This window comes from Scomber japonicus, chromosome 6, assembly GCF_027409825.1.
Source record: "Scomber japonicus isolate fScoJap1 chromosome 6, fScoJap1.pri, whole genome shotgun sequence".
Lineage (NCBI taxonomy): Eukaryota > Metazoa > Chordata > Actinopteri > Scombriformes > Scombridae > Scomber > Scomber japonicus.
In genome coordinates, this window is record NC_070583.1 from 14667841 (window position 1) to 14687155 (window position 19315).

At 38.9% G+C, this 19315-nt stretch overlaps 1 protein-coding gene across 1 annotated transcript in view; it reads left to right on the forward strand.

The window, feature by feature from the left end:
* Positions 1–415: 415 nt before the first annotated feature.
* LOC128360840 (mitochondrial intermediate peptidase-like) overlaps positions 416–19315 on the forward strand; it is a 30202-nt gene continuing 11302 nt past the window's right edge. Inside the window, exons 1-18 of the mRNA XM_053321361.1 lie at positions 416–806; positions 902–1075; positions 1561–1649; positions 1813–1899; positions 2413–2476; positions 2632–2814; positions 3415–3571; positions 3882–3930; positions 4522–4582; positions 4785–4837; positions 8238–8391; positions 8651–8728; positions 9041–9248; positions 10344–10453; positions 10750–10824; positions 11787–11903; positions 15933–16054; positions 17510–17583. Of these exons, the coding sequence (XP_053177336.1) occupies positions 660–806; positions 902–1075; positions 1561–1649; positions 1813–1899; positions 2413–2476; positions 2632–2814; positions 3415–3571; positions 3882–3930; positions 4522–4582; positions 4785–4837; positions 8238–8391; positions 8651–8728; positions 9041–9248; positions 10344–10453; positions 10750–10824; positions 11787–11903; positions 15933–16054; positions 17510–17583 (2002 nt within the window). The 5' untranslated portion in view covers positions 416–659. The remainder of the gene's footprint in view (positions 807–901; positions 1076–1560; positions 1650–1812; positions 1900–2412; positions 2477–2631; positions 2815–3414; positions 3572–3881; positions 3931–4521; positions 4583–4784; positions 4838–8237; positions 8392–8650; positions 8729–9040; positions 9249–10343; positions 10454–10749; positions 10825–11786; positions 11904–15932; positions 16055–17509; positions 17584–19315) is intronic.

Sequence of the window (19315 nt, forward strand, 5' to 3'; positions counted from 1 at the left end):
GACACAAATATTTTGAGCCATTACTGAATATATTTTACAGTTGATTGATTGATTGACTTATTGATTCATATATCACCCACATACAACATGACCTTGTTTTTGTGAATGGATGTTTTTTTTTTTTTTAAAGAAAGGACCCACCGTCAATTCCGTGTGACGACATCACGTACAGGAGGGAACTGATTGTCTGTAGCTTGTCGCACTTTCGACAGATTTGAGTTGTATTATTTTTTTATTCTTGTTCTTCAGGGACATTAGAAAAATACAACACCATTTCGAACAATACACACAATACCATGAGGGTTTATCTGCTATGAAGACAGTTTTCTTCAATTATTATTTATATATTGCTTTTTTCACGAAAATACCCTGCCGTAACAGTGTTTGGTATCAGTTAGTAAGCTAACATGTGAGCTGTAGTGTGAGCTGACAGGTACGCTTCATACATAACTAAAGAAACACAGTTAGCCTTTAATTCTCCTCAAGAGAAAGGTTGAGAATATATTAACGCTATTTAACAATATATGAGTCATTTACATTCGTTCAGATTTGTCCAAACAGGCTAACAGTGCAGCTAAAGTTTAGCATGTCCTCTGTCAGCCTTCAGTAGACATTAGCTCAATACAAGAGGACAGACATACAGCAGCACTTAGTACACAATGTCTTCGTGTAAAAGGTTGCTTTACCTTGTAAAGCACAGGAGTTTGTGGACGCATGTGCGGAGAAATGTCACAACATGGTCACCTGTTGGAGCTGCTTTTAACACCAAACCTCACAGGAGACTGGAGCTGCTAGAAAAACACAAGGTTTGTATATGTTTTAAATGTCTCTTCAGTTTGCAACACAGCCTCAGTGAAATGATAAACACCACTATAACTGATGGTAACCTGTGTGTGTGCAGGGTCTGTTTGGAGTACCAGAGCTAAATTGTCCTGCAGGTTTCCAGGTTGCCACAGAAGCAGCTCTTAAAAACACAAAACTCCTTGTGGAAAGAGCTTGTTCCCATGCTCCAGGTGTTGAGACTGTCGCAGCTTTTGACCAGCTGTCTGATGGTTTGTGTAAAGTGGCTGATCTGGTGAGTTCAACACTCAACGATGTTCTCAAGCTTTGTAAGCAACTGGGCAAAAATGTAACTTTTGTCAGTTGTTGTATTAACCTACATTATGATTTATTTGCATGTGCAACCATAACAGTTAATCCTCTCCAGCTGTAGCTAAAACTGTGCTTCATACTCAGTCAGTTTACCCTGTATATAAACTAATAAACATACTTGCACGTTGACAGTTTTGATGCTTCTGACATAGTATGTGGCAGAAGTGGTGCTGGATATTCTTGACCAGCTACAGCTTGGGCTACTGCCATTACCCCATGTGTATTTAAACTCTTTCTTACATTGTCATATTTGTATTTTATAGATTGTTTTAATGTGTAAATGTATACTTGCTTGCCTCACATTGCCCCTTGAGGGACATATAAAGTATTCTTCAACTGAATTGAATACTGTACACTTTGCATTGAACTGTACTGTATGTAAGGAGTAATTTATCTCCCCATATGCAGGCAGACTTTGTGAAAGTGGCACATCCAGATCCAGCATTTCGTGAGGCCGCAGAGAGGACCTGTGTAGAGATTGGCACAGTTGTAGAGAAGTAAGAAGCAACCCATATTCATATTCACTCATCATTAAAGATTTGTTTTAAGAAATGCATAAGAAAATGTGTTGTCATAAACGATACTGCTCAACTGCTTCAGTTGAGACAAATCTTGAGTAATATTCGACAGATGTTCAGGTTTGGTGGTTATATGTTTCAGGCTGAACACAAATGTGAAGCTGTGCAAGAGCCTTAAGAATCTGCTGGACAACCCAGATGTTGTGGCTCAGCTGGACCCTGACACAAGGTAGATTTACTGCTGTCGGTGGCACAGCTGTAGGCTTTGTACATCTGTAATACATGTTGAAACTATAAAAGGAGTACAGAACATCAGTATACAGTGTTACAGTAAGTTACATGCCCCCTGAACAGATTGATTGGTTCCTGTCATAGATGCTCCAAATGTCTGAACTCTATTAATTCCTCCAAAAGATACTCCATCATTAGGTGATTTGATGATGGTGATGGAGGGCACCTTCTTAAGTTTCACAACCTCCCATAGGTGTTTATTTAGATCAGTAGGGTGGGATCTCGTGACTGTGGCTATAGTATGACTCACATTATTTTCATACTCATATGAAACCATTCAGTGATCTCTTATACCCTGTATGGAAACATCTACATTTGGTATATGTCTTCACATGTTTATTCAGATTTTTCCTTTAATTTGTTCCCCGTCTGTAGGATTTGTAGTTAGCGCTTTGCATAGTTATGTTGTTGATAATGATGTTTGAATATTCTTTTATTTCTACCTTACCAGGCGAGTGGCAGAGTTGTTCATGTTTGACTTTGAAATCAGTGGGATTCATCTTGATGAGAAATTGGTGAGTGGGTCATTACATGTGATTGCTCCAGCTTCACAGTAGACTGTGAAACATGAGTGTGAGCAGATCAAGAATACCTAACGACAGCATCAATAACACATCCTCTCCTCTTCAGTTTAACTGATCTACTGCATTCTTTGCTCTTTCCGCTGCAGAGGAAGCAGGCTGTTGCTCTTCACGTGAAGCTGTTGGATCTTAACAATGAATTCCTGGTTGGATCTCACATGTCCAACAGAATTGCAAGGTCTGCAATTCCTGAACATCTACACATGCACTTTGCAAATGAAGGAAGCTTCATTCAAGTTGGAGGACTACATGCAGATTCTCCCGATGACCTGGTACATACTGTATTTGGTTTGCATTTTTCACATTGTCCAGCAGGTGGCGCCTTATAACAGGTGATAGGGCTTGCTCCAACAGCAAGTTGGGAATTATTGCTATCCTAACCTGTCCTGATTAGTAATCCGTTTTTTCCTTAATAATGTTGGAAATGTTTATGGACAGTGTATCAATTAAATATTGACATCTCTACTTTCTGATACTTATATTATGTTGTATAAGAACTTTACATACTTTCAAGTTCTTTAAGAACTGTAAGAACTGATATTTTTGGGGGTGAATATATTCCGTTTAACCTTAATATAACTATCACTGCCAAGGTGAATATTATTCTTTCCTAAAGGAGGGTAACAACACAACCCAGAGTTGCAGTCCAGTAGTATGAGACATTAACATATTAAGTAGAGATTCAGTCAAAGTCATATAAGAGAAAAAGTAATTTACATCATTGTAAATACAAATTATTGGTTACATCCGCAGATATCTCAGCCTCAGTCATTTGTATAACTACATTGGTTGTAATTTTTCATTTAAAATTTTACAGTCTTGTTGAAATGTTGCTTTTTGAAATTTTGCTCTGTCTTGTCTTCCACTTTAAGGTGCGAGAAATCGCCTACCGTATTTACCTCTATCCAAACGCAGATCTGATGGAGTGTCTGGACGAGCTGCTGAAATGCAGATACAAGCTGGCCAAACTGGTGGGATACGAGTCATACGGACACAGAGCCCTGAAGGGAACGATGGCCAAAACACCAGGTTGATTCATCTCTTGCCCTCAGTAATAGTATAGTCATCATTAGACTGTACTATAGGTGTATCACAGTTTGATGTAGAGGTTGTGAAAAGGCTGACTTGCATAAGAAAGTGATAAAACAAACATTTTAGTGAAATGATTAAGTGCACTCAGTGGTGATTAATTCATTACCAATAATAACTCCAAAAACACATTTTAGTTTAAATATAATCCACAGAAATCATTTCTCTCAGCTGCTCTTTTTGTGCCTTTGGTAACTAGTCTCAGGTAGTTTTATATGACGCAACATTACTTTTTTTTTGTCCTTTGCAGAGACAGTGATGAGCTTTCTTCAGTTGTTAACTGACAAGCTGTCAGACAGGTACAGTTTCTTCTTTAAAGTTTGTTTCAAAGATGTCAAAAATGTATAGATGCAGTATTCAGTTTGGAAATGTAGATGATTGTTCTCATCATGACCTTATTATTGTTTAAGACATTTGTGCTGTTAAGCTCCCAATAAGTAATATTTGTACTACACTGATTTGCTGTCTGAGAGAGGGGGATGTGTGAGAGTACTTATGGGAAAAAGTGATTTGACGAGTTCATGTAAGGTGTTGATTCTCAGTCAAAAAGCCTGAGGTATTCCTTTTAGATATTTCCTTTAATGCGATGTTTGCATGCTCTCACTGTGTTTGTGCACGTATACTCTGTCTGCTCGGGATTCCTTAAACACACCAAATATATGCAATTCACATGGTCCTAAGACTCTAAGTTACCCACAGGTATGAATGTGAGCCTGTTAGCCTGGCATCCTGTCCAGGGTGTTCCCCTGCCTTCAGCCAAATGCATGCTGGGATAGGCTCTAGCCCCCCTTGACCTTAACTTAAGTATAGGTGGGTAAAGACTGGATTGAATGCCTCGAGTCAATTAGCTCTTAATGAGTTTTTTTTATGTTTTTCTTTTTATCTCACAGAACAGCAAAAGACTTCAAGATGATGAGGGACATGAAGAAAAGACTCAACCCTCGTAATTCTGTGAGTAATATTTTGTTCACAAGTGCATTTTTATGTCTGAGGATATTTTTCTCCACTACACAACATCACACTATACATCAGTGTAAATATTAAACATTTCACTCATAATCAGTTTTAGATTTAGGCTGTTGTAATTAGTTTGTTTTAGTGCATTGTATGTGGCATTACATGTAGAAGACACACATGGTTTGTTGTTACACAGGAGCTCATGCCATGGGATCATCCCTTCCTCAGTGGTGTCTTGCGTGCTGAAAGGTGAGTAGTTGGCTCCTTATGAAACATTTTTTTTAAGCTTTTTGTCATTTGATGAAGTCATTTTAATCTGTATCTTTGTGCTGGTTTTTAGATGTTTGTAACTCCATATTCTAGCACAGTGCGAGTTGTTATTGCGTCCCAGCTTTTCCACAAGTATCAGGTGTTACAAAAGGTGTTAAGGGAGAAGCATGGGTGTTGTGTTAGCGTTCTCTTTTACACTTTTTTCTGATTCAGGACAATATAACCTGGCATAATTAATGTTTCATGCTCTTCGGGGATTTGTTTTAGTTTTAGCTCTGTGTCCAGATGAGTTTGGGCTCCAAAATCATTTGACTACTATATATTTGACACTTGACATATTTCAAACTATTTCTCTGACTGTGTTAGTAGTGTTCTTGCCCTTTTCCATCACCATGTTTAACCTACTAACTCCCTACACTCTGTGTTTACAAATGATGTGTTTCAAGAAGATTTTGCCCTATCCTTTTTATTAGAGGAATCATATTAAGAATGTTATTTATAATCATTTTAATTAGCAATTCATTTGCTTGCTTGGGTTGTTTTTAGGCCTGACAGTTGTATTTGTATTGATATTTAGTTTCTATATTTTTCCAGTTGTTTTCTCAATAACTCTTCCACTAGAGTCAGATTTAGTTTTTTGTTTAATTCATACAGTTGTTTGCTGCGAGCACATGCTGTTCGTCAACAAACTATTTTTTCGAGTGAGTTTATAATATTGGCCAACATGAACATTCATCTGTTTACAGTGACGAACATTTGTGTTGAAGCATTTAGTCTACGGAAACTAATCAACAAAAATCTTGAAATTGTTTGAGTCATTTGTTACAGAGATGTCAAACATTTGTGGGTTCCTTCTAATATTAGATGACTTGCTGCTTTTCTGTGTTTTGTATAAATGTAAATTTCATATGCTTTGAGTTTTGGGCTGTTCACTGGACAAAACAAACAATCTAGGAACATCTTCTTTGAACTTGTGATAGGACATTTTTACAATTTTCTGACCTCTTATAGACTAAACAGTTAATCCAAAAACTAATCAACGCGTTATCATTTTAGTTATTTGTGGCCCTTACCAACTAGAGATACACTGATACTGCTATTGGATATCGGTCCAATACTGAGCTTGATCAGGTACTGGTGACAATTGGCCAATATGATCAATTGTCAATCAGGTACCATTACACCATATTGTCTTACACATAAAAGATTGATCCCAGTCTCTTCCACACAGTAAGGCACAGCTTCTTAATTAAACACTGGTATCTGATCAGTACATGGTATCGGTCGATATCCAAACCGAGGTCTTGATATCGGTCAGATTGGTGCAAACCTCTTACCAACAGCTGTTTTTATGTTGCTTTCGTTCAGAGCTGTTTGGATGTTGCTACTGAAACTCATTTAAACAGCGATTGTTTTTGTCTTCAGCAACTCAATCTTAAAAATTCAAGCTGCCATATTCTAAGTTTGAGAGATGTGATCAGTTCCTTTGAGTGTCTCCATCTTTTTACAGATATCCATCCATTCTTAATGAACTGCACTTTTCCTTCCTGGTACACACCAGAGACTAGTAACATCACAGGCCAAACGTTCTGGAGAAGGTTTTAGTAAATCTTTATTACATTACAGATCCCTCATGCCTCCTTTGAATTTAACCAGCCACCAGATTGTGCGTGTGTGAGTGCTACCATGTGCTGGTGACTGTTCCCAGAACTTTTCATTCTTGATTTTGAGGAGTAGTGTATTGGTTGACTTGCCTCCCCCCCCCCCCCCCCGCTCCCCCCTCTCTCATGCTGCTGCTTATTGAACAGAGGAAACTTAAGGTCATCTACCGTCTGTGGTTTGTGCTCTGCTAAGTTGGCAGGAGATCCCTGAAGAAATTTAGGATGCAGTCTGATTGCATTAAAAAGCAGTTTCCCCAGACCTGCTTCTGTTCTCTACCACACACATACACAAATGCGCGCGCCCGCAGACCCACCCACCCACAAGCTGTTAATCTCTCAGTCCCTTTAGTCACTATCTCATGCTTTTTCTCTCAATCACTCACTCAATCATTTTCTGTCTATCAGCTTTTGCATCAGTAACCATTTGAATTGGAGAGTGTTCAAACCATATTGAAATGAGGTACAGATTGTGTGTGTGTGTGTGTGTGTGTGTGTGTGTGTGTGTGTGTGTGTGTGTGTGTGTGTGTGTGTGTGTGTGTGTGTGTGTGTGTGTGTGTGTGTGTGTGTGTGTGTGTGTGTGTGTGTGTGTGTGTGTCAGATCTGGTAGCTGTGCTGTTCAGCAGCAGTCTGTTATTCATCACTGATAATACACATATGATGTGGTGTTCAAGCTAAACAACCATTTAGTTTGGTGGTCTTTATCTGAAATGCCTTAAAGCACTGTGAATGCATCCATTTTAAGCATGGGTGGCCCCAGCAGAGAAACAGGTCTTGGCAGTCTTGTGGCTTTGCCCTACCAGTTGAAATCACACATGTGCACTCTGATGGTCAGCAGACTGTTCAGTAGCCTGTAGCACTGCATTTACACAAAATATGGGTCTGATTTAAACAGAGGGGGTAATTGTCTCTCTTTCTTTGTCTTGCCTTCAAAGTTAAATACGTAGTATGTGAGCTGAATCAGCAATAAGAAGAGCCTTTAAGCACATTCTAGTAAAAGCAAGACATAATGTACTCTAGCTATGTTTAAAGTAGATTGTGTGTTATCTGAAGACAGACTGTAAGAACTGAAGCTTTTAATCAGTAGTACTGATTGAAATTGGGGTATTAAATGTTCTACTGAGTGACACAACACAGTTAGTTCAGTTCACTTTACTACAAAAAGCAAAAAAACATTGAAGAATATATATTTAAAATAAACATGCATGTCATTTGCTATAAGGCAGCTGTTAAAAAGAAGAGAGAAGGCCACAACAGAGAAAATTAAAGCAGTTTGTCTCATCAGATAAACTTAATTAAAATGTTGTGTTTCATGGTTGTGTAGGATGGTTCTTATTCCACAGATAAAATCTTCTCTTGTCTAAATCTTGGAAGATTCAATGATTTAAATGTGTGTTTGCGTGGATTACTGAATTGGTCTGAAAAATCTATTAAGTGTTACAGGTTCCAAATCCAGCTGATACACTTGCATATTACAGATTATATATATTTATATCTGGAATATAAAAAACATTATGGAAGAGCTGGGCTGAGTATTCGACCTAACTACTAAATGTAGGAATGTCTGGCAAATCTTTTTTGTAATGAAGAATCTTAATAAGGTTTGTTTAAAAAAAAAAAAGCCTGACCTTATCATTACCTCACTGTCTGTAGCAGATCATAACTCTGAAGATTCAAAATGGCTGCCTCCTTCATTCATAAGTTCTGTTTTGTTATGGCAGGTATAATATCGAGCCCAGCCTGTACAGTCCCTATCTGTCTCTGGGTGCCTGTATGGAGGGTCTGAACAACCTCTTCTCTCAGCTGTACGGTGTCTCCCTCATGTCTGAACACCCGGGTGCTGGAGAGGTCTGGAGTGAAGACGTCCGCAAACTGGTAGATCTCGCCCAGCACTGCAAACTGTTTATGACTGTGCTTATTCTATGTGATAAGGAGATGTCCGTCTCTCATTCTTATATTTATTGTATTTTGATGTGCCTGTGTTGTCTATTGAGGTCTGTTTTATGTCACACGTTAAAACAAAGGCAGTTGTCTAGCTTGTGGGAAAACGTAAAGCAAACATCTATATTTCAAAGATCAAAGATTTAAAATACTGTTTGTCTGTGTTTATGTTTGTCTGTGTGTATGATTTTAGGCTGTGGTACATGAGACAGAGGGATTACTGGGATATATCTACTGTGACTTTTTCCACCGGACAGATAAACCTCATCAGGTGCACACACACACACACACACACACGCACACATACACACACTCATCTACTCATTTTTCACAGGCTCATGGTGCTTTCTCCTCTGAAATAACTGAGCTTGAATTTTGCTTATCTTGTTATATTTCTCTACACTTTTCTTATTTCCAGTTGAGTTTAATGCAGAAGACTTTGTTATGTATCAGTGTAATAGAATCTAAACACAATAGGGTAATGATAACCACAAAACAAAATTATAAAATGTTTTTTATTCAATTATTTTTCTTAATATAAATCTCTCTTTCATGGCCCACCACCACCTCCTCTTCCTCCCAGGATTGTCACTTCACCATCCGTGGTGGCCGCTGGTGCCAGGAAACGGGTCAGTACCAGCTGCCGGTTGTGGTGCTGATGCTGAGCCTACCCCACCCCACCAAGAGCGCACCCACCCTTCTCACCCCCGGCATGATGGAGAATCTCTTCCACGAGATGGGACACGCCATGCATTCCATGCTGGGACGCACTCGCTACCAGCATGTTACAGGTGAGGTGGACGCTTGGATACTCTAACCATGTGCAGTATGAAAGCTCTATTTGAACGTATGTCTACCCAGAAATGGCAAATGACCAAAAAGTAAGACATTACAGTGCACATGAATTATTCAGACATTCAGTTATGCTTGCAGATGATTTAGTGAAGTTATCACAATTCAGCAGTGTGGGAGATTACTGAATACTTTATGAACTCTGTATTTGAAAATGATGGCTGTGCACTTCCCAAATGTCACAAGTGAGAGGTATGCTGTCAGACACAGAGCTATAGGTTATTCATTACAGTGTGGGGGATTGAAAATCCAATTAAAGTGTAAGCCCTGGGGAGAGCTACTGATTATCTTCTGCTACCAAAGCTGTCATTGGATCCTGTTTAACTTGTCAGGTAAAGTTGATGGATATCTTTGCCAGTAATTCAAGATCCTAAAAGCATATATTCCATACTAATAACTGCATCCATTAACTTAACGATTGTGTGGGATTTGACAATTTGAGGGTTTTTTTTTCAAGTGGACACCATTTTTGTACATGTTTAGACGTGCTACTTAATTTGTGTCGGAAAGCTCATTTCTCATAATAATCCCCTGTATGTTAAGTCTGTATTTTAGCTGCACTGCTGTTCATCGTCAAAATGATATATAACATAATTGCAGTCTAAATGAATTGGAATCGAGCATGAGGACAAGATGCAGAGTTTATGTTTATTAAATACTGCAGGAGCCGCGCAGAACTTCAACGCCTTTAGACCTAAAAAACAGAAGCAGGAGTTTTCGTCATTTTTGCTTGATAAAAAGATGTTTGATGAATTATTCACTTACCAGTACATTTACTGGAATGCAGGAAAATGCAGGAAATGTCAGTTCTGGGTGCTTTGTGGTTATTGTTTGTTTTTTGGGGAAATATAAACACCTGACTTTCCCACACTCTTGTTTTTAATGTATTGCCCTCATGAGATGTGCCTTGGTGTGAAGGCACATATGCAGGTGATATGTCAGCTGTTGTCAACGCAAACAGGAAACATGAGCCGAGTCATAACTTCCTTTGAGATTTCTCTTCTTAAACCTGAGCTCTGATGTTGCTCCTGTAGGAACCAGATGTGCGACTGACTTTGCTGAAGTCCCTTCCATCCTCATGGAGTACTTTGCCACGGACTATCGAGTCATCAGCCAGTTCGCACGTCATTATGAAACTGGACAGGTACAACTAAACCCTGAGAACAAATACTGTTTTATTTAGGGCCACCATTATGAAGACAGATTTATGCAAAAATTAAAAATAAATAAATGTTTGGAAAAATATGCACACATCATAATTATGGCAATATTAAAGCCTTTTAACACATAGTTTTTTTATTTTAGCTGTGATGTTATGATTGTATTACATCAGCTATCATCATGCCAAATGTCAAAAACTTGAAATATAAAAACCTTCAAAAATTTAGACTTGGATATAAAGATGAAATTAATATGAGATCTGTTTGGTTGTCTTCTCAGCCTCTGCCTGAGAGTATGGTGGCTCGCCTGCGTGAGTCGAAGAAGGTGTGCGGAGCTGCAGACACCCAACTGCAGGTATACCATTACAGTGTATACATCACTTATATCAAAACAAAACTGTAGGATCATTTTGCAACTCATGTCAGCTGGCAAAAAGCAAATACAATGTCATCATGAAGGAGGAGAGCCATTAGTGATTTTTAGCTTCAGAGTTTCTTAGTCATGACAGTGAAGTATTAAGTGATAATGAAGCAATCTTCAAGCAGGAAAGCCCCCAGTCTTGAGGGGATGAAGCATGTAGAAATGGGACTAATCACAAACAACAACCAACAGCAACTAGTGGTTGAAGTGTCTCGTGTTTCTTTCCCTCTAACCTGGTGTTTGTGAAATCACTTCTGAGTACTGATGAATCATTAAACCATATCTGCTTTCTTTTTCGTTTTTGTAGGGTTCGAGTCCTTCTTTCACTACTCACTACACTCATTAGTTGACTTTATTGTCAGGACTCCATTGAGATTTCAAACATTTCCTTATCATCATCACTTTGAGTCATCACAGACAGCTGTGGAGCCACACATCTGTAATTTCACATCGACAAAATGAAACCTATTGCATTGTGGTATTATTAGCAAAAAGTAGGGCACATGTCATGTCAGTAGTTTTTTACTCATTGTGGATTTTCTAGAGGACGATATTAGGATATAATCACACACTCACAATTCAGACTCATACCATTTGAAAAAAAACAGGCAGTGATTTCACACACAGCCCTTGATTATGTGCCTTTTTGAAAGTTTGACAAATGGTGATGAAGCTTAGTCTTTGTCTAAAATTAAATACAGATGTGCATTAAATGTGTTGTTGATGCTAATATAAAAATATCAGTTAAATCACACATTTGTTTGCACATATTATTTAAAGGGAATCTTTGACTAAATTTCACTGCAACAATATCTCCAGACTGTTTTTCTAAGCATGTATGTACAGGACTGATTTAGCAGAATCTTTGTTTTTTTTTAATTATTCTTCTCGGGCAGATTTTCTATGCTGTCTTGGACCAGATCTACCATGACACACCTCAGAATCGCTCCACCACAGAAATCCTGAAGGAGATGCAGCAGAAATTCTACGGCTTGCCTTATACGCCCAATACGGTAAATCCTTCTTTTTCTTTCAAATAGCTAGTCTTTTAAATACTTTGTCATAAGATCAGTTACAGTCTTTGACGTTGATGGTAATTTGGAGCAAATTTTGTGCATAATTCCCTAAAGACCGTTCACAGCACAGAAACTACACAAGCCTGACTGGAGAGTCTTTTAGCTTTCCTATCTCTTTCTCTCTGGTTTTATATCTTTTACCCAGTCAGAGCACCGTTAAAGGGATTAAAGCCTTTTTTTTGAAGCCCTGCTAAAATAACAAAGCAGAGGTATACTTTGAATGAGCTCTCCCTGGGGGTAATATTTGAAACTCTTCCTCCTGGTCCTTTAATGAAAAAAGCTCACTATTTCCCCCACTTTTGCAGCTGTGGGCGAGGGAATGAGGCCAGGAGGGAGAAGAGAATCAAAAACACAGTCATAATTTAGCAAGGAATGGCCTTCATAGAGCATTTACGCTGGGCTATAATTATGTGGGGTGCCATCAGGAATAGAGATTACAGAACCACTGTACATTTGCCCAAATTTCAGTGTCCCAGCCAGTGTTCCTCCTCACAGGAGTCCTCCCACTCTTCTGCCTGTGCCTCGCTTTGTAGCTCACTCTCCAGAGATTGTGGTTTATGTTATATAGTTTCCCACTGTCCCAGTCATTCCTCTTCAGCTTTTCGAACCACACTGAAAGCTCTAACAGACACTTTGCCTCCATGTGCACAGCTAACCACAGCAGGATCGCTTTTCTCTGTTTGAACTCCTCAGAAACTGAGGATGATTGTGAGGCCTAAGTTTCAAGGATTGGATCAGAGCAAGTGAAAACAGATTTGTTTAGATCCTTCAATGACAGACTCTACTTAAACTTGTTTCTTTTTTAAATTCACCCTCTTAATCTTTATCCTAGCGGTCCTCATGGAAACACAGCTCAGGAAAGGTTTCCACAGTAAACTGAAGGTTTGAGTGGCTAATAGGTTATGGGGAGCCACAGATTATAAACATTAGGGTGATTCTGACATGTGTATAGTTTATAGAGCAGCGCTATCAGTTCCCGCTCAGCAAGCGAGAGAGCGGATCAGCTGTGAGTAACACAGACCACATGGTCACCCTTGAGCTGAAGATAATATTTGGAAATAAAAGGCAGAAAGCAAGGCATTGCGCTTGCTGTGTTGACATATTTTAAAATCTGCGATTCTTGGCTCGAATGCTTCAGGACCAAATGTTTGTTCCTCTTTTTAACAAGCTGAGTTTTTGATGCACAGTCAAGCATATATAATCCACATTCTCTTGTAAAAAATGTGGAGTTGCACCTCAGCACCACTAACATAACACCACGAGTTGAGTTTTGAAAGAACAAAAAAAAAGAAGAAAAAAGTCTTTTATCTAACATTCAAGAGGAACAAGTGAAAATCCAACGCTGACTTTGTCTCCTTTGTATGTAAGGATCAAAAGGATATCTCACTGACATGTGACCCACTTGCTCTCTCACAAAAGTCGACATTAATCATTTGATGTTGAGGCAAAAAGGGACTGGAAACAAAGAGTCTGAAAATCATTTTTGTGGCACGTCATGACGAGTGTTTAAAGCGTCTTGTCAAAGACTCAGCATACCACACAGTTCTTCAATAGCTACTCCAGCTTATTTGTTTCCGAAATATGAACAGCCGTAATGCCTTTGATAATTGCATGAATCAAAGAGTCTTCAAATAAAAGGCTTTAGCTTCAAGTAAAACAGCTTTGTGCTTTATTCTGTAGCTCCTTTTTTCTCCTGTATCACAAATTTTAGTTTTTATGCCTCAGAAGAATTTAACACTTAACACTTTCTTTTTGGTACGAATTAGACTCTAAAGAGCTAAAACAGACTTCTAACCCAGATGACCCAGTGCACTGTATCAATGCTGCGGTCAGCTGACAAAGCAAACCCAGTCAACTTCAGCTCGCCTGTGGTTTTCTGCGCCATGACTCCTCTCAGGAGTGCTATTTACTGTTATTAAAGTCACTACGGCCCAGAAGAGTCTCGTCAAGGCGACGCTTTGGAGCTTAAGTCTGTTTACAGCCGCAGGATCTCTCAGATCAGATCAGGCCGCAGAGCTCTCTCCCATTATGGTGAAGATAACCGGCCCCCATCTCGGTCTTTTAACCAGCTGCTCTAAAATTCGATACACTCTAGAGACAGTTTTAACAAGATTTTATATCATTAAATGTAGTTTTTTTATGTTTGGGGCAGGTATATCTTTTCGTGATGCTTTTTTTTTAGAGTCCACTTTGCAGGATTTTAATTTAGCTTGTCTTTCATTACAATAACTTTTTCATGCTTTAGAAACATAACAAATGATTTTTTTAAAAAATTAGAAATAAATCCTAATAATTTCTAGGATCAATTCTTCCTCTTGCTAACTTCTACCTCTGTATGTTATAATGAAATGTGAAAATATCATTTCACTATAACATCTGTCAGTATAACCCAAAACCAATGAAAGTTTGTCCAGATTTGACTCAATTCATTTTGAGTTAAGTCTGTACTTGAATCTCATTTTTACTTGATTAAAGTTGCTACAGTCAATATTTGTGTATTAACAGGGTCAAATGACAATGTGTGTTGTGCAAGAGATCATTATAGCGGATTATCACTTGACTTTACAGTTCATTTCATCACTATGAAGCTTTTTAGTCTTAGTCTCATCAGCAACATTTTCAGCCTCAATAACAAGCTGTTTAGTAACATGGGTCTGGAAACACGCCACACACTACCTGCATGTCACCAACACACAGAAAAAGTTAGCAACTAGCTGGTGAACATAGAGAAGCGTTTAGCAGCTAATGAGCCAGATGTTTTCCTCAGGAGTTGGTGTTGATATTGTACTTAGATTAATCAGGCAGCCAGACACATGACTCCAAATGAATGCTATGCTAACTGTTGTTCTACTGGATGTATAAATAAGCAACTTTGGATAAATGTGATCAGTATAATACTTTATTCAGCAGTAATACAAAAATGAAAGTATTTTTTTTATCACCAAGCACAATAGATTGTCCCTGGCATTGGTACTACAGACAGTATGTATACCTTGTGAATGAGATCCTTTGATTCAGACAATGGTTTCACTTGATGTTGGAGTATAATCATTAACATGTTATAAATTAAAGGCTTCTGTTTTTTGGGAGGCGTCTGCAGTCTGTTATGGTTTTGTTAATTATGGCAGCTGCTGTCTTTTCTAACTGGCTAAATGTTTGAGTGTTTGCCAGCTGAATTCCCCCAGAGTCCCCGTTTGCAGAGATCATAAAAGAGCTCGTCTTTATAGATATGGAGAGGGGCCCCCTCAGGCAACTACAGGGAGAACAGAGGAGAGGAGAAGGGGGCTTTCTACCATTTAGGAATTTCCATGTTTTGTCCTTTTTAAAGAAGGAGCTGGCAGGTTGTGATTTTACATTTTGTTGTAGAGGTTTGTTGGAGGAAAGGTGTATTTATTCCACCAATATAATGACACCAATAAAGACAATGAAAGTAGCTTTACAAGATGAAAAGCAGTGCTTGTCTTTTCAAATATTTAGATATCCATTTAAGTTTAGCTGCAGTATCAGAACTACTGAACAACTCAAAGGAGTTTGAGCCTTAAAATATAGAAGCTCTTGTTTAGTTTTGTTTCTCACTTCCAGTGTATGGAGATGTTTTTATGGTCGGGCTGTTGTTTTAGTCTCAGTTGTGGTCAACATAGCCTTGCTTTGTGCCTATTACTAGAATAGTTAGCCGCAGTTTTGGGAAAGCTTCTCTCATCGGGTTTTATGAGCTGAAACATTTAAGCCTTTTAAGGCTGTGATGTTCCCCCTCTACTGCATTGCAGACTCACCACACACACAGCATCAAAGTATAATTGCATGCTCTGTTTGTTTAGTGCGATTTCTTTATATCAGAGCCATAATTCTGCTATCATTTATCAATACAGCAAGAATGTTTTGTCACATTTTAGTGGAAGCTGCCCTGTCTTCTCTCTCAGGTAAAGGTGATTGTGTTGTGACTTCATGTTCTGATTTCCTTTATAGGCATGGCAGCTGAGATTCAGCCACCTGATTGGATATGGAGCCAAGTACTACTCCTACCTCATGTCCCGGGCTGTGGCCTCAATGGTGTGGAAGCAGTGCTTCGTTCAGGATCCTTTAAATAGGTGAGATGGCTGAAACAAAATTCCATTACATAAAAAAAAAAAAAAATTGACTCATCCCTTCTGGACTTGTCAATCAGACACATAAGCAGACAATATCCTCAACATTTTAAACAATGTGCACTTAGTGTTAGTTGTCCAATGCTCTAATTTGAACTTTAGTTTCTCTTTATTATTCATACTAATCCTGTTGCCTAAGGAGCATATTGCATGTTCATACAGTTTCCAGGGTGTATGTTCATCCAACATCCTGGGTACATGTTTAGCATCTTTCCCATGTTGTATATCATCCTGCTCTCAGGCTTAGTCCCCCCCCTGCAACCTCTGCCTCTACACTTCGCCTCTGTTTAAGCGTTTGCTTGGAGGGTTTCCCATGAGAAGGTCTGTCCCAGCAAGGCTGGAGTTAAAGTGAACGACAAAACCACAAGTCTGTGCTGGTGCTGACTTACAAAACTCCTGAATTGAAGTTTATTTTATTTGAATTATAAGACTTTTTTACACTATTTTTTTGTTGTAGATTTGGATAAAATCACAGGATAGTGAAGTGAGTAAAACTGTGTGTGTGATCTCTTGGATCTGTGAGACATGATCTGATGCAGACATATTTCAGATGATCATACTGAGGATTTAGTTCAGTCACAATGCCGTTCATTTAGAATCACTCAATATAAAGTCAAAACAATGAAAGTGTGAAACAGTGGAATCATAAGGACTTAAGGTTCATTCAGATTTATTTTACACATCAGAAAAGTTGACTCGTTCAGCTCCTGTGCTGGAATCTCTGTAGAGATATGGAAGCATGTTTCAATTAACCTACAGTCTTGCTATTCTTCTCATCTCTTGTACCCTTGTGTTTGTGGTGAGAGAACCACACAAATGATGGAAAGGTACAGCAGAAACCTGTTTTGTGTTTGGAGCGCTTAGCCAAATGCCTCCTGACAGGCTGCTTTCCCTGGATCCCGTTTCAAGTCTCTGCTCCCTGACATTGAACATGACATTAATATAAAACTCACACTGACTTGGCAGGTGTCTGCTGAAATTCTCCACCACACGCAAGCATCCACGTTGCCAGACCCTTCCTTATCACAAGTGTTTGCCCCTGGACAAAGCACAAAGGCTTTGTTTTTAAAAAACAAAACTACCATCTCCTCCCTCAGCTAGAGCCCTGTAGCGTTTTCTCTCTGCCTCTCTCATCTTTCCTTTTTCTTTTCCTCTGCTGTCTCTCTGTCTTCCCAGCTTCCCTTTCACTCTGAGATTGTTTTAGTTCCACCTGCAGTTGTCAGATCTCTCTTTCCTGTCACCTGTCTGGTATGAACAGGCAGCTCAGGAGACGTGGCCCTGGGCTCCAAGTGGCGGCGGTGGTGGTGGAGGGGTTGACAGAGTACAGGTGTCTGTAACCTTATCTCTTTCTCTTCTGTGTCTGTCTATCCCTTGCTTTCTCTCTCTCTTTCTCTTCAGGGACATGGGTGAGCGTTACCGTCGGGAGATGCTGGCCCACGGAGGAGCCAAGGAGCCCATGCTGATGGTAGAAGGTAACTCATTATGTCCGACCTAAAAATGATAAAAGTCAGTTAAGCACTTGAAATTAAATTAAATTCCCAGTTTGTCTCAAAATTTTGGGGTTACATCAGATGTGTGTATTACACATTTAGGCCTGAGATGTTTTAAGGTCCTCTAGATTTCATCTCCAGGTTTCCTTCACTTTAGGAATTAAGGTGTCAGTCCATTAGCTTCCAGTAGTACCAGTAAAGAAGACTGTGTGTAATTACTGAAACACAATGCTGTTGAATTTGTTTCGACATGCTGGACAGCCTGAAGGGTCAACTTCTGTTGGATTTTTGGTGTGTTTTCGGTAGTCTGAAGATGAAGAGCAGAAAAAAGCATCCTGAAAACACACACTCACACAGATTCCTAATTACAGTTTGTGTTTCTGGGAAAAAAATAAATAATGAAAGTGAGTATATGTACAGTTTGTACCACATAAATTGAGAAGGTTTTTTTTTTTTTTCTTAAATTTGTCTTGTGTTTGCTACATACTTTGATTGTGCAACAAGACAATATTATACAGTCATATATCAACATATTTATTGTGTGTCCCCACATCATACAACTCACTGCTGTTGCTCATTGCTCCAATAGGATTCCCATGGCTATGTCTTAACCACTTTACCCTACACACCCCATAACCTCATAACCCCTGATCCTATAACCTCAAATTGAAATAAAATAAAAAATAAAAAAGATAAGAAAACATTGATAAATAAATGAAAATACAAGAAACATGCACAATACGGTACAAACCCAGTTCCTCCCATTGCAGAGTAAAGATGTATACCTAACACTTAAGTTAAAGTCACCCCATTTAGCATGTCAACAAAAATATAATTATATTTTATATTATATATTTTTAGTGTGACAGTTGAGCTACAGACAGGACATCTAGGGAGAGTGAGATGGACAGCATGCAATAATCTCAGAAATAGGTATTTCTTATTAAGTAAGATTGACAGTGTTTCTTCATTTCTATAGCAGCCCTTTTAACCTCATGTCTAGATGTTTTGTTGAAGATCACCTGAGGGGAAAGTTAACTGAGTTTGTCATCAGACCGAAGCAGCTATGAGACCATTAGTCAGCTCCTTGTTGTCTCAGACATTTACAGCTGCTGCTGCTCTGCTCTGAGCTGGAGTCTCCACAGTGCTTATTTACCAGTTTAACACACCTCCCAAGTTTTCTTATCTTTTGTTGACCAGAGCTTTGTCAACCCAGAGACACAGTCAGTCCTGCTGTGGTAGGCTGGTGTGTATGTAGAAATTGTTGAGTCCCTCTGTGACCTCCTTTTTAAAAAGAAAACCATGTGTTAAGTTGCATGTCTGTGCATGGACACAATTAGATAAGAGACAGAAATTGGTGATTTGGGGATTGAGCACTTGCTGACTTTGCAGGGCTGAAAACTCCATTGTGCATTTAACCTCTTTAGACCAAATACAGTTTTTGTTTATAAAATGTGACCAGGTAATAATGTTTTTGTGGAAACCATTGGGACATGCTGACTAGCTCTGACATGTGTTTTGGTTTTTGTCTTGGCTTGTAAACATCAAACTGTTGTTAATCAGGTTATGTAATTTTACCAGGAGCTGCAGTTTATCTTTATGCAACTGTGACAGGCACAAAACTACTTCCTCCTGTTACCCTCTTCTCTCCGCTCCCCTTCATCCTCCCATCACTTCCTCCTCTCTCGCCCTTCCCTCCTTGAGCAGTCACTGT